Source organism: Hypomesus transpacificus, chromosome 25 (assembly GCF_021917145.1).
Source record: "Hypomesus transpacificus isolate Combined female chromosome 25, fHypTra1, whole genome shotgun sequence".
NCBI lineage: Eukaryota > Metazoa > Chordata > Actinopteri > Osmeriformes > Osmeridae > Hypomesus > Hypomesus transpacificus.
This window is the reverse complement of record NC_061084.1, coordinates 3,387,065-3,400,331: the sequence shown is the minus strand read 5'-3', so window position 1 is coordinate 3,400,331 and position 13,267 is coordinate 3,387,065. Positions and strand designations below refer to the sequence as shown.

Here is a 13,267-nt window from a genome sequence, read left to right as displayed (position 1 = left end):
TTCCAATTAGATGACCCACGTTTTATGGTCCAAATAGAGCCCATATTAGACATTCTCTGGTACTAGCCTAGCGTTATTTCTAATCGATTGCAATGGTCTCAAAGCTAGTTGGTTGTCTCCCCAACGTGACGTCATGCAATGCTTTGTGGGGGATATAAAATTCATTGCAAAAAGTAGCAGCTTTATCGTATTATGTTGCGTTTTATGACACCCAACAAAATCAAATACAATGGATAAAGGTTTAAATGTTTGTTAACCAACAAGCAAATAGCGCAAATTCGTTGGAAAAATGTACCTGCCATATGGACTTTAACATTCACAATGGCAGAGAATCTATATAACTGAGTATGACGTCATAAGAGTGCGTTGGACTCGTCTTGATCCAGGGAATACAACAATACCTCATTTTCGAAAATGAGGCATGTGGTTCAAAAGTAACATGTGTAAACACACCTTCAAATTTGACCCATTGGTGGCCCTAGAATGGAGGTTTGAAATGGAGACATGAAACTTTGAAATTGATGAAGGAACTGGCCCCAAAGACGGTGCCAAATTTCACAACTTTTGACAATACTGTTATAGGGGCTGCCATAGACTCCCATAGTAGAAGAAGATGTATGATAATAACTAGAGAGGGTACAATTTCTGGGGAAATTGTAGGGTGTGCTTGCTTGCAGGTGGGTCCGTTTTCCCATCTAGTGATATTTTCAAGCATTTAGCATAATTTAGCACAATAATCATATTGCATAATTCATTAAGAACACTTTGAAACAAGAAACCCCCTTGAAACAAGCTACTGTAACAACATTGTCACTGGCAGTATTTCAGATGGAATTGCGATTCAAATAGTAGGCTACCGTCTGTTAACTAAAAATAAGCCCCCCAAAACGTAAATAAGTTCGATATTAATTTAAGGGGACATGGCTAATTCAAAAGCAGTTTGCTAGCGGCAAGCTAGCTGCTGTTGCTATCCACACTTCACTGATTGTTTGAAAGCACCGGAAATGAGAATGTTTCTTTTGTAATGGATAATGTATAGAACGCCGGTTATTATTGGGAAAATAAGCCCCTTCAGGGCGAAACAAAATCGTCTTTGCTTTGCGTCGGGGTGCTGTTCGCCCTGTCGGGGTTTATTTTCCCAATAATGACCGGCATTCTGTACATTATCCCACTTATTACACGGCTACTTGCCAACAAAAATACCTTAACACAGTGTCTCTTTTTACAATGTATTTGTTACCATTCGTATTGTTGATTAGCAGAGAAATAGTTCCCCAAAGACGTTGAACTTCATAGACTTTGAACATTCTTTAGGCTTCAAATCAGCTGACGTCGCTAAGCAACAGAGTATGCTGGGGTTGAAAAGTTACCGGACTACTTGCAGAGTGCTACGAAAGACGTGAATCCGAGGCAAAAAAGCCACTTCCCTTGAAAGCTGTCAAATATGCATAGCAACAGTGTTGTGCACGTTCATACCTCTCATGAACTTGTTCAATATGAAGTCAATATAAATCGTTCAAGTTCATAGATCACCATTTAAATTCTTAACGCGTTCATAGGTTAGTTCATTTCATAGTTTTAATGCGGAAATTGCAAATTAAAGACTTAACTTGTTTTTTAACACATAGGGTGACCAGACGTCCTCTTTTACCTGAACATGTCCTCTTTTCAAGATCTAAAAAATGCGTCCGGCACGGATTCCAAAAACGTCTGGGATTTCGTCTCGTTGGATGTTTGTGTTTCTTTGGGTCTTGGCCACCATACGATAGACATATATATACATGTCTTTAACAAACTATTATTTACGCCCTTACAAGTTTAGACAAGTGTATCTCCCTTACGTTCCACCTTCTTGCGCGAGCAAGTGTTGCCAGATGCACGATCATTATCCTTCAAATACAATAATTTTGAGCCTTTGGTAGCTACGATACTTCGGCATTTCCAATCTGGCAACACTGAGCACCTTACCGCCTCCACAAATTGCATTATTGTTTACAACAGCACATGACATCTGCAGCCATGCCGAAACGTAAATGTGTCTTTATTTTCTTATTTTAATATGTGGCTAAATAAATAATGTAGCTTATTATTTGTTATATTTATTGCTTTAATATATGGACAAGCCACATAAACAACCACTGAAAGCCACAGAAGCACTGGACTAAATGGCACAAAAAAGATTTGTTTACATTAGTATTTTGCAATTTTGTTAAGGTATAAAAAAATGATTATATAGCCTATGTCATTTGTGTCATTTCATTTGTGACATTTATGCATTCACATGGTCATGGTGCATAGATCGTGAGTTCTAAATATTTCCGACGCTCCCAACAGAGTTAAATTTCCGAAACGGAACCTAGCCAGCTTTAGTTGGCTTCCGTTACCTAGCAACCTAGCGTTGCCTGTTTGGTCTATGTGTGTGGAATGAATCATGGGTAATGTAGTGCAAAGTCGAGTTAGTTAGTTTAGGTTAGTCTACATAGCAAACATTTTACGGGCACTGAGCAACTACATGGTGCAAGCATTCGTTTTAGACAGCGTCAGTCCTTAAGAGAAGGAAAACATTCCCCAACATTTTAGCTAGACCTCCGATAATATGAACATGTTCACCGTTCAATTCATTATTTGTCATTAAGTTTCGTTCAGTTCATCGTTCTCATAAAAATGAACGTGTTCAATGAACGTGTCCATGCACAACACCGCATAGCAACGGTCAAATATGAGAAAATTGTTCACCGCAGAACGTTCAAGTGAATGGAGCATTCTACAGTATTAAGAACAGCCGTGTAATAAGACATGATTAAGTTTAGCCATAGCTGTGGCATTGAAGACAGTACTGTAGCCTGGACAGTACTACTATACACTGCCAGCGGGCGAGCCGAGTCTGTGACTCAGAGGCTAACGTCAAAACAAGACGCGGTCTCAATCAAATTCCAAGTTTTACACATATGCTGACCCGCTGGCTGTCTTCACAATTGCCATATCTTTAAAACACTGCTCTCCATTTGGATGTAGAATTGACCCTGGCACGAAATTAAGAAAATACTCATCAGACGCAGATCGACAACACTGTTGTCGACGAATGTAAACAGTAATTGACAACACTGTTGTTGCCATAGACATATATACATGTCTATGGTTGTTGCTGCCGCAATCGTCAATGGAGGCTGACGGGGCTCTCAAGTAGCAAACAAATCAACGTTTTTACAGCAACCTACATTAAAATCTCACCACCTGGCTGTCTTCACAATAGTCGTATCGTCATAAAATGTCCCTCTGTTTTTTCGTGTAAAATTGAACTATAAAATTAGCTACTAAAAATACTACTATGACGCTTTCTGGCATGGCTGCCGCCTAAAAGACTAGGCGGTCTCACGGGCGACCCAGACTCGCTCAAATTACAAAAACTTTGACGACCTAAATCAAACATCTGAGATTGCAGTTCCACTCGAAATCGCTTTTTCAACAAAGCCAAATGGTTGGGATTTTTTGGGGTGTTATTTTTCACTCGTAATCCAAGCTCCAATTTGTGTGCTACAACGTCTATCACGTTGTATCCATGCGTCGTTGCTAACGTGTGTTGACGTGGTGACGTAGCTAGCACAGATTACCCTTCGTCGACTAAAGGCACTTTGTCGCCACAAAAACGTTGTAACCTCCTAAACTGTGCAACAGAACGTAAATCCGAATAGAAGCAACGCAATCGCTACCAAGACGAAACTTTTGACACCACTGTTGTCTATGTGGTCCAAATATTGACTGAGCCTTAGGGGCGCGAAAATAAACAATTATAAATAAATATATATGTGAGATCACAATGGTTTGTGCTCGCCGAGGCAAGCACACCCCAACTAGAGGGTCCAATTTCTGGGGAATTGTAGGGGTGTGCTCGCTTGCGTCGGTTGCAGGTGGGTCCGTCCCCTTAAATTTTTCCCTTCTAGTGATATTTTCAAGCATTTAGGCTACCCGTAATGCATAATTCATGAAGAACCACCTTTGAAACAAGTGAACCCCCTTTGAAACAAGCTACTGTAACAACGTTGTCACCGGCATTATTTCAGAAGGAATCGCAATTCAAACAGTACCGTCTGCTAACTGAATATGAATATTCATTCATATGCCCCCAAAACAGTCAATGAGTTTGACATTAATTTTGGGGGAAATGGCTAATTCAAAAGAGGTTGGCTACAAGCAAGCTAGCTGCTGTTGCTAGCCAAACGTCACTGAGGGGATTGTTTGAAAGCGCCAGAAATTAGAATGTTCCTTTTGACAAAGTTTAGGCTGTGGCATTGAAGACAGCGACATACCACACAAGCTTGAGTTAAAATACATTATTTATTGTGACATTATTTACTGTACATGCAAGTCTTGATTTGCTTAAATGTACGTGCTGCTAGTACACCACGGCACAATACTTGCCGTGCAACAGCAAATCAATGCACGTTGTATCCATATCGATACCGTTGTTGAATTCATAATAAACTGTATACCTCCCACCTTATACCTTCCTTCCACCATGTGGAAAAGACTAAAGGCACCAGACTTTCCTAATAAGACAAAATAACAGATGTAATCTACTGCATTCTTATTTATGTATTATTTGAAAAACAATTGTGCATTCAAAATGCGAAAATAGAATGTAATCAAACGTAGGGCCTATTCAAATTAATAAAATGTAGCAGTAGAAAACAAAATAGTGTATTGGTCAAACATACAATAGTAATCAAACAGCTACCAAACATTGTAAACATGTACAAATATTTGAATTTTTACTTATTTGTTGTCGCTGGTGTGTGAAGCATTGCACCGTGCGGTGTACAGCTTGTGTCCAACCAGTGGACAGAAACTTAAAAGCAACATGGAGCGAGCCAAAGAGTTGGCTGTGTGGAGATATTTCACGTTTGCAACGCCAACTAGTTCGTCGGCTGTTTGCAATTTCTGCAAAGTAAATGTTTTGAGGGGTGGTGGTAGTACTGCAAAGTACAATAGTACCAATTTAAATCAAGCACATCCAAAAGCACAACGCTAGGAGCACGCTGAATTCCTGCAGCTCAACGACTCTACTATACTGTAGAATCTACAGTGTAGAACGAATAGCGTCGCACATATGTGATCGTTCGAATGCGGGTCTCACAGCTTGCATATGCGATTTCGAAAATTCCAACTGAATATTTTCCGATAGACAAAAACTATGCTACAAACACTGTATGGCTTCAATATGTACTAATGAGAAGGCTAACAGGTAATACTAGCATGTTAGTAGCATTGTATTATGCTTGCTGTGGGCACCGTCGGAAATATTTAGAACTCACGCATCTAAAGGGTCGGTTAACTCATGCTGCTGAAAAATGACATAGAATGTGCTGTGAAAAAAAGGATGGATCGGCCAGCTATTTTGTCAATATCGGGGCCGATATCCGATCTTAGTAACGGATCGGTGCACCCCTAGTCAATGCAGCAAGGATTCCCTGAGATACGACCTCACTTCCTTTTTGGAGGCTTTGTTGCCATCTTTGATTTGCTGTAACTGAACAACTATTTAAAGAATCAAATGATTGAACACAATGTGTGACCTGTGAAACATTTTTAAGCTTTTTGATAAAACCGTAAATAGCGAAAAATCCAAAAAAAACGGAAATGACGCAATTAAGTGCGTTGAACTCGTCTTGACTCGTCTTCATTTTTGAAAATAGGACATAAGATTAAAAAGTTAAACACCTTCAACTTTGACCCAATGGTGGCGCTATAGTGCTTGACACTGAATTGAAAATGAAATAATGTTACAATATCTTTAAGGGAACTCAATACTTCGATAAAAAAATTGCACCCAGCCCTAATATAAAACACCCTTTCAGTGAGCTATTGCATCTATAATTGAGATCGTTTTTCAAAGTTCAGAGTCAAGTCAAATGGCAAGTTCTAACAGATTGTAAATTGAAGTTGAAATCTTTACCACATAGACTGTGCGAGTGTCAACATCTTTTGGATCATCTCCCAGTGGATTCTGTCTTCGAACTTTCGTTCCCTCCAGGTTAACCTAAAAAATGTAAACAAATGAGGTTGTGAAAAACTGCACCATAAATTATAGATATAGATCATATATATATGGACCCATATCTTAAAAGACATGTAACTGGACAACATGAGTCGAATTGTTTCAGAAAACCTAGTATTTCAGAAATCAGGATAAAAAATTTAATAAAACATTTACCTCAACTAATGATGAGTTTTTCAGCGCCCTTGCAATCAGTTTGCAGTCAGTTGACATCTTCTTCATTCGGTTGAAGGTGGTTAACACTGATAAATCTACATCTAAATCACAAAATTCCAGTTTAGACAATATGTACATTTTCCACTGCAGAAATGTACAGTGCTACACTTAAAGAAATAGGCAAGGATTCCAAACGTCAGGCATATTTGGGTACTGTGAGGTTTTTGACGCAGGCATGATAATGACAATTTGTCTTTCACTTTTATGAAGAACGACAATGACAACACTTGGCTTCAACAGGATGGTTCACAATTTACTAGTCCAAAAGTTAGTCCAAGTTTACTACCAAAGGAGTTTATTGATAAACTGTATCTTGCCTTGACACAACTCATACCGGAAAGACTGCCACTACACAAGTGTGCCTCCTGCATGGGGTTGGGTATTGTTTAAATGTTATCTATTTCCGATTCTTAAATCCGGTTCTTATTGAATCTTCGTTCCGCAGTGTTTCCCACACATAGATCAATTTGTGGCGGTGCACCACAGAATCAACACCGGCTGCCAAATCGTAATTTCGTAATTCTTTCTATTTTTTTTACGCCATTTAAAACACACAGCGCATTCATTCAGCTGCATTTCCCTACTCTCCCTCCGTCTCTCTGTCACTCACACACAGCCCCTCCCCTCCGTGAACACTGCGTCCGTCTCCATGAAAACGAGATAATTCCTTGGCCTATTTGGTGCAGAGAAGACAGCTAGCGAAATTCACAAGTTCACAAAAGGTTGGTATCTTGTGAACACCTTTACACAAGCATACATAAAAAAGTGCCATGAAAAATTATTGTATATTCTAAATACAATGGGCCTCATTCTCGGATGCAGTTAAGAATTTAAGAAGGAATTTCTTCTGAATTGGATTTAGGAAAACATTTGGCATTCATGAAAGTTCTTTCATCTGGGATTTGTCTTTCCGAAATAGCAGTCATAAATCGGCCAGAGTTGTCTCAAATGCAATTCCTAAAAAAAACACAAGATGACCAATCGCATTTAATAAAACTCCATGTTAGAAGTAGGGCGGCACGATCGAATCGAATTTTAATCACGGCTTTCCACAATCAAATTCACGTGATCGAGCGATATTTAAAATGCGTCATTCCGTTAATAGAACACTCCGTATCAAAGTAATTTTCTGCAAAGCCAATCGAGGGCTCCGTAAACCAATAGGTACGTCGACATTGGCTCTGCATGAAACGATCAGCGAGAGTTGCCGCTTGCAGTCGGGGAGGAGTTATAAACGGCTCTGTAAAGTCAGAAAATTTGTCATTTTATGTATTGGGCTATGATAAACTATTTCTCCAATCTGTGGGCTGCAGCCGGCTGCATGGAGTCGAATACACCTAATGTCTGATCACGAGATGTTCCCTGCACCACGCAGCTTAGTTTCTAGATGTAGACGGCCGGTTACAGAGGACAGAGGCCTCGTCCACACTAGCCCGAGTAAATTTAAAAACGCATAAATATGTCTGCGTTTGCACCTCCCGTTCACACTAATACGGCGTATTCGGACACTGAAAACTGAGCTTTTCAAATACGCTCTCTTAGCCGGAGACATTTGAAAACGCCGGGTTCGCGTAGTGGTGTGGACGGGGTCCATGGAGCTTTTCAGATACGATGACGTTCAGTTGCTATGGCATTGGGGGTAGCTTTCGCTCTATAGCTATAATGTCAAGATGAACATGGAAGGTGAAAGAAATATGCTGCTCCATCTCTATAATTTATTTACCAGTTTAGTTAGTGTACTTCAGGTTCAAGTATTATCACTTAATAGATAGCCTATGCGTTACTCGTACGCAGAAGGGGAGTGTTGTAGGCTACTCGGTGTGCCTGAACGATAGGGGGACAAGGCAGAGAAGATGTTTTAAACCAAACAGAGCGGCGATTCTGGGTGAGACCTGGCTGAACAGCTAGCTGGTGGGACAATTTTAAAAACACCAAATAGTATTGCTAGAGGAGTATGTAAACAGGGCCAGTGTTTTCCACAGATTAGAAATCTAATTGTGGCGGAGAGGGGTGGGGGTTGTCAGACCGGGGGGGGGGGGGCGTAATAATTCCTTCGTTAATAATTCGTTACACAGTTAATTTGTTAATAATTTGGTACATTAAATATTAATCCAAAATGATTCACACCTTCACAAATTAACAACAACTAACATATAATTTCTGCATTATGCATGTAGCAACGCTAGTGCTAAACAACTATTTAACTGGTCGGCTCCATGACGCCGAGTAAATAGCTAGCTCTTGAGACTTCTCACCAAAAGAACGAAGGGGAAACTTCGAGTACTGTCGAGTACTTATCCAAAGTCGCTTTGGATAAGAGCGTCTGCTAAATGACTAAATGTAAATGTGAGTAAGATACCTAGCGAAAAGTAGCCTCAACTTTCCTCGACTTTTAGCTACGGCACTAATGCTGAAGGCTCGCTGATATAGCTGTCGGTCTTACTAGAACGGCATATGTATGCATTGTTGCTAAGGTGTACTGACGTTGTGACTGTGTGCATATGTGGGAAAGATGCATTAGTGACAGAGAGACGGAGGGAGAGCAGGGGAAAGGAAATGCAGCTGAACGAATACGCTGCGTGTTTTAACCTAAATAGCGATTTAAAAAAATGTTTTTTACGAAACGCAATGTGTGGCGGCCGGTGTTGATTCTGTGGCGCACCGCCACAAATTAGTCTGAGTGGGAAACACTGAGGGCACCATGGCAGGAGGGAGGGGCAGGAGGGGCGTAACCATGACAACGATTGTGATGTACACCCGTGTTAGTGTGGACGGCAAACATTTGGAAAACGATATGAAAACGCTGTGTGGACGGAGATCTTTTTTTTTTTATTGATTGTATATTTTGAGTTTTATTCACATCCATTCTGCATGTACAATGCATTGTGACAATCAAATTTGATTAGGTTAAAATCAACAAATAATCGTGATAATTAATCGTTATCTCAATATTGATCAAAATAATCGTTATTTTCATTTTGGCCATAATCGTGCAGCCCTATTAGAATTGTTAGTGAATTTGTCAGAAATTGTTGGTGATTGCTTTCACATCAACTCTACAGACATCCTGGGATTAGGGGTGGGCGATATGGCCAAAATATCCTATCACTGTACGAGTAATTTTGTATCACGGTTACGGTATAGTAATTGATATAGTAAATATAGTCAATTGAATTAAGAAATTGTACTTCATAACCATACCGTACTTCATTATCGCACTTGATTATTTATTACAAACAAAAACAACTGCCTCACATGAGACAACACTTGAGTTAAAAACATGACTCAAAGTTACAAGTATGAGTGTTCCGATTGGCTGATGCACAGTCATGCCTTCCGCGTGGTGACCTAGTACTCACAGCGCAATACGGATCCGTAATGCCCTCAGACAAACGGGGGGGGGGGGGGGGGGGGGGTAAAAAATAATTCCTTCGTTAATAATTTGTTACACAGAACTTTATTATATTAAATTAATAATTCATCCAAAATTATTCACACCTTCACAAAATCTACCACAAACAAATAATTTCTGCATATGCAAGTAGCAACGCTAGTGCTAAATAACTATTTAAGTGGTCGGCTCCATGACGCCGGGTAAGTAGCTAGCTCCTGAGACTTCTCACCAAAGGAACGAAGGGGAACCTTTGATTAAGACATGTTCGTAGGTACCTAGCGAAAAGTAGCCTGAACTTTCCTAGATCTTAAGCTAATGCTGAATGCTCACTGATATAGCTGTCTGTCTTACTAGAACAGCGAATGTATGCATTGTTGCTAACGTGTGCTGACGTTGTGACTATGTATGTGAGAAAGACGCGTAAGTGACAGAGAGATTGAGGGAGAGCAGGGAAAGGAAATGCAGCTGAAAGACTTTGCTGCATGTTTAACCTAAATAGTGTTAAAAAAAAAAAAATTCGAAACGCAATATGTGGCGGCCGGTGTTGATTCTGTGGCGCATCGCCACAAATTAGTCTGTGTGGGAAACACTGAAAAGTATACCGCGGTTGAAACGGTATAGCCAAATCTCTCCCGGTAAACACATTTCTACCGTTGCACGGTATATACCGTCATACCGCCCAGCCCTACCTCGGATTAAAATAATTGACCTTGCTTAGTGTGCTCACTGTTAGACCCAGTGGAAAACAATTCCACTGCTAATCCTACTGGTATGATGTTTAACTTGCACTTGAACATCATAAATTCTAGCCTGGCTCTGCCCTCCTACGTACTTCCGCTCAATTTGGATTTAGCTTCTGTACTACGTCTGGGAGTTTGACTTTGAAGTCGGTTTTCAGAAACACATTTTTTGTAGGTCCAATCAGCGAACAGAGCTGAGAAAACGATGAAGTTAATGTCGTGCACTAGTTTGAGTAGTTCAGTAATGGCGGCGGAGAAAGATGCGAGAGAAGCTATTCCGCGGTTGTGGCAACGCTGCCGAATATCCACAAGTTAAAGCCGGAGCAAGAACATTCCTTGCTGAGTTTTGTTGGTGGCCATGATGTTGTGGCCCTCCTTCCCACTGGGTTTGGGAAAAGTTTGATTTTCTAGCTACGGCAGCTAGCTCCGTTACAGTAGTGGTGAAGGAGTTGGCTAAGGCGAACGCTTGCGATTGGTTATGGCAAATCAGAGTGGCTCTGGGCAGATCCAATAGTTTTAAACTTCAACAGAGGACCCGCCTTCAAGGAAGTTAACGTTTGTCAATGGAGCGATCCCAGACCCTCTGTACAAATGAAATGTACGCGGGTCTGGTTAGGACCAGGCTACATAAATTCAACCAGGCCATCCAATTATCACTGATCACTCGACCTATTTAAAAGGGACGAGTGTGCACCCTAGGCATACAATATGGCACAATTGCTTTTCGCTTGGACATAACTTGCAATCCTGTTGCTTTCCTAATTGTGTCAATTCTGACTGCACACGTCACTGCTTGCGTGTAAAAAGGGCTATACAAATAAATTTGATTACTGCTGTTGCGTGCCCTTATGAGGAGCTGTCGGGGCGTGTATGTATGCTAATTCAGGAGCACGAGGACACGCTTTCAATTTAAGAAAACTCTTCCGGGGAAAACCTCTGCTGCGTAGGAACACATTTTCAAGCGTTCATGAATTTGGAGGATGTCTTTTTCTTACGTTGTTTTTCCAAAGCCCGCAATAAACATTTCAGAAGAAACTTGAGAACATTTTCGAGATTGAGGCCCATTATTTTTAACCTTAATGTGTCAGTTTGGGACAAATTTGTGCAGAGAATTAAGACCCAAAGCTGGGAATTAAGACCCAATCTCAATGTCCCCCCCTAAGCCCTGAACCCTCAGACTTTCATGAACGCTTAAATGTTCCTACGCAGTTGAAAGCTGCCTAGGAACTTTCGTGCTCCTGAATTTGCATACATACACGCCCCGACAGCTCCTTATAAAGGCACGCAACAGCTGAATCTGAGGCAGCATGCCGAAACATTCTTATACTTAAGCTTTCAAACAGAAAGCTGTGCAAAAAGCACTCACCAACAGCAATAGATCTGTAGCACGCAAACTTGGGGTTGATAAGTCAAATACGAGAGTGGAAAAGTCAGCTACCTCGCTGTATTGTACTTGTACACTAATTGTCACAATTACGTTATAATAATGTATAATTTATTTTCAAACAATGTCATAATTTACAGTTATATTATTGCCTTCAGTATTATTTAGCAACTATTTGGTAAGAGTAAAGTGCCTTTATTTTGAAGGCCTTTTGGGACGCTCCTGAGAGTTGATAGGCTAACAGCAAGCGAAACACGGACAATTTAATGTTCCGATAAAAGTTTAAGGTTGTTATAGCTGATGTTAGCGATCTAAGGAAACCTCTATTCCCTTGTGTACAGCATGCAGCCAATGAGGTATGTTGTTTTGTGTCTTTATTTTACTTTGGTGAACGTTATTTACATGCTGAGCATGTCATTGTATGTTCATAGTAAGCTAATGTGGTCTTTATTTTCTCGTTATATCTCGGCTGAGCGGGGAACGAGACGGCTGAGCGGGGAACGAGACGCTATGGAGCGAGTCATAGACGGGGCCGATTGACCAGCGCCAGACGCCGATGCGAGCGGGAGCCAGGAGTGAGAAGAGTCGGGGTGAACAGAACCAGACGCGATGCGAGCGGGATGGTGGCTGGTGTTGTGGACATTATTTTAATAAGGGGCTGGGCAAGTAGGGCTCTGGATTTATATAGAGACAGCACTAGGCTGCCGTCTTTTTTTGTATCTACAGTGCCCTCCAAAAGTATTGGAACAGTGAGGCGAATTCCTTTATTTTTGCTGTAGACTGAAAACATTTGGGCTTGACATCAAATAATGAACGTGAGACCAGAGATCAACGTTTCAGCTTTTATTTCCAGGTATTTACATCAGGATCTGATGCACAAATGTAGCTTCACTCTGAAGGGGCATTTTTCCAAGGTAAGGCCAACGGCGTTCTATACATTATCCCGGTTATTATACGACTATTTGCAAAAAAAAAAAATACTAAAAACAAAGTGTCTTTTTACAATTTATATGTTACCATTCGTAGTGTTGATCAGCAGGGAAATACTTCGCCAAAGATGTTGAACTTCATAGAAGTTGAAGATTCTGACGTCGCTCAGCACCGGAGTACGCTGGCGTTGAAAAGTTACCGGACTACTTGAGGACTGCTACGTAAAATGTGAATCCTAGGCAAAAAGGCCACTTTTATTGACAGCGGTCAGTTATACATAGCAACGGTCTGTTACCGAAAAATAATTGACTGCAGAACGTTGGGAAGCACCATTCAAGTGAATGGGGCATTCTGCAGCATTAATAACAGCCGTGTAATCATTAAATTTACCGGCCACAGTGGCCGGTAGCTGAAGCGAGTTTACCCGCCACAACACAAAATCCCATGCATTTGGCTGGTGGCGGGTGCTAATTTCCATCCCTGGACCGATATCCCACATTTGTCTTCATAGATTCAACTTAACTTGGGATTCTGCGCACGTGAACAAG

General features: G+C 40.8%; 1 protein-coding gene across 2 annotated transcripts in view; it reads right to left on the bottom strand.

The window, feature by feature from the left end:
• larp7 (La ribonucleoprotein 7, transcriptional regulator) overlaps window positions 1-13,267 on the bottom strand; it is a 61,938-nt gene that overhangs the window by 30,306 nt on the left and 18,365 nt on the right. For both annotated transcript variants that reach the window (XM_047049009.1, XM_047049010.1), the window contains exons 3-4: window positions 6,212-6,312; window positions 5,954-6,037 (exon numbers count right to left, since the gene is read on the bottom strand). In XM_047049009.1, coding sequence (XP_046904965.1) covers window positions 5,954-6,037; window positions 6,212-6,312 — 185 coding nt within the window. The remainder of the gene's footprint in view (window positions 1-5,953; window positions 6,038-6,211; window positions 6,313-13,267) is intronic.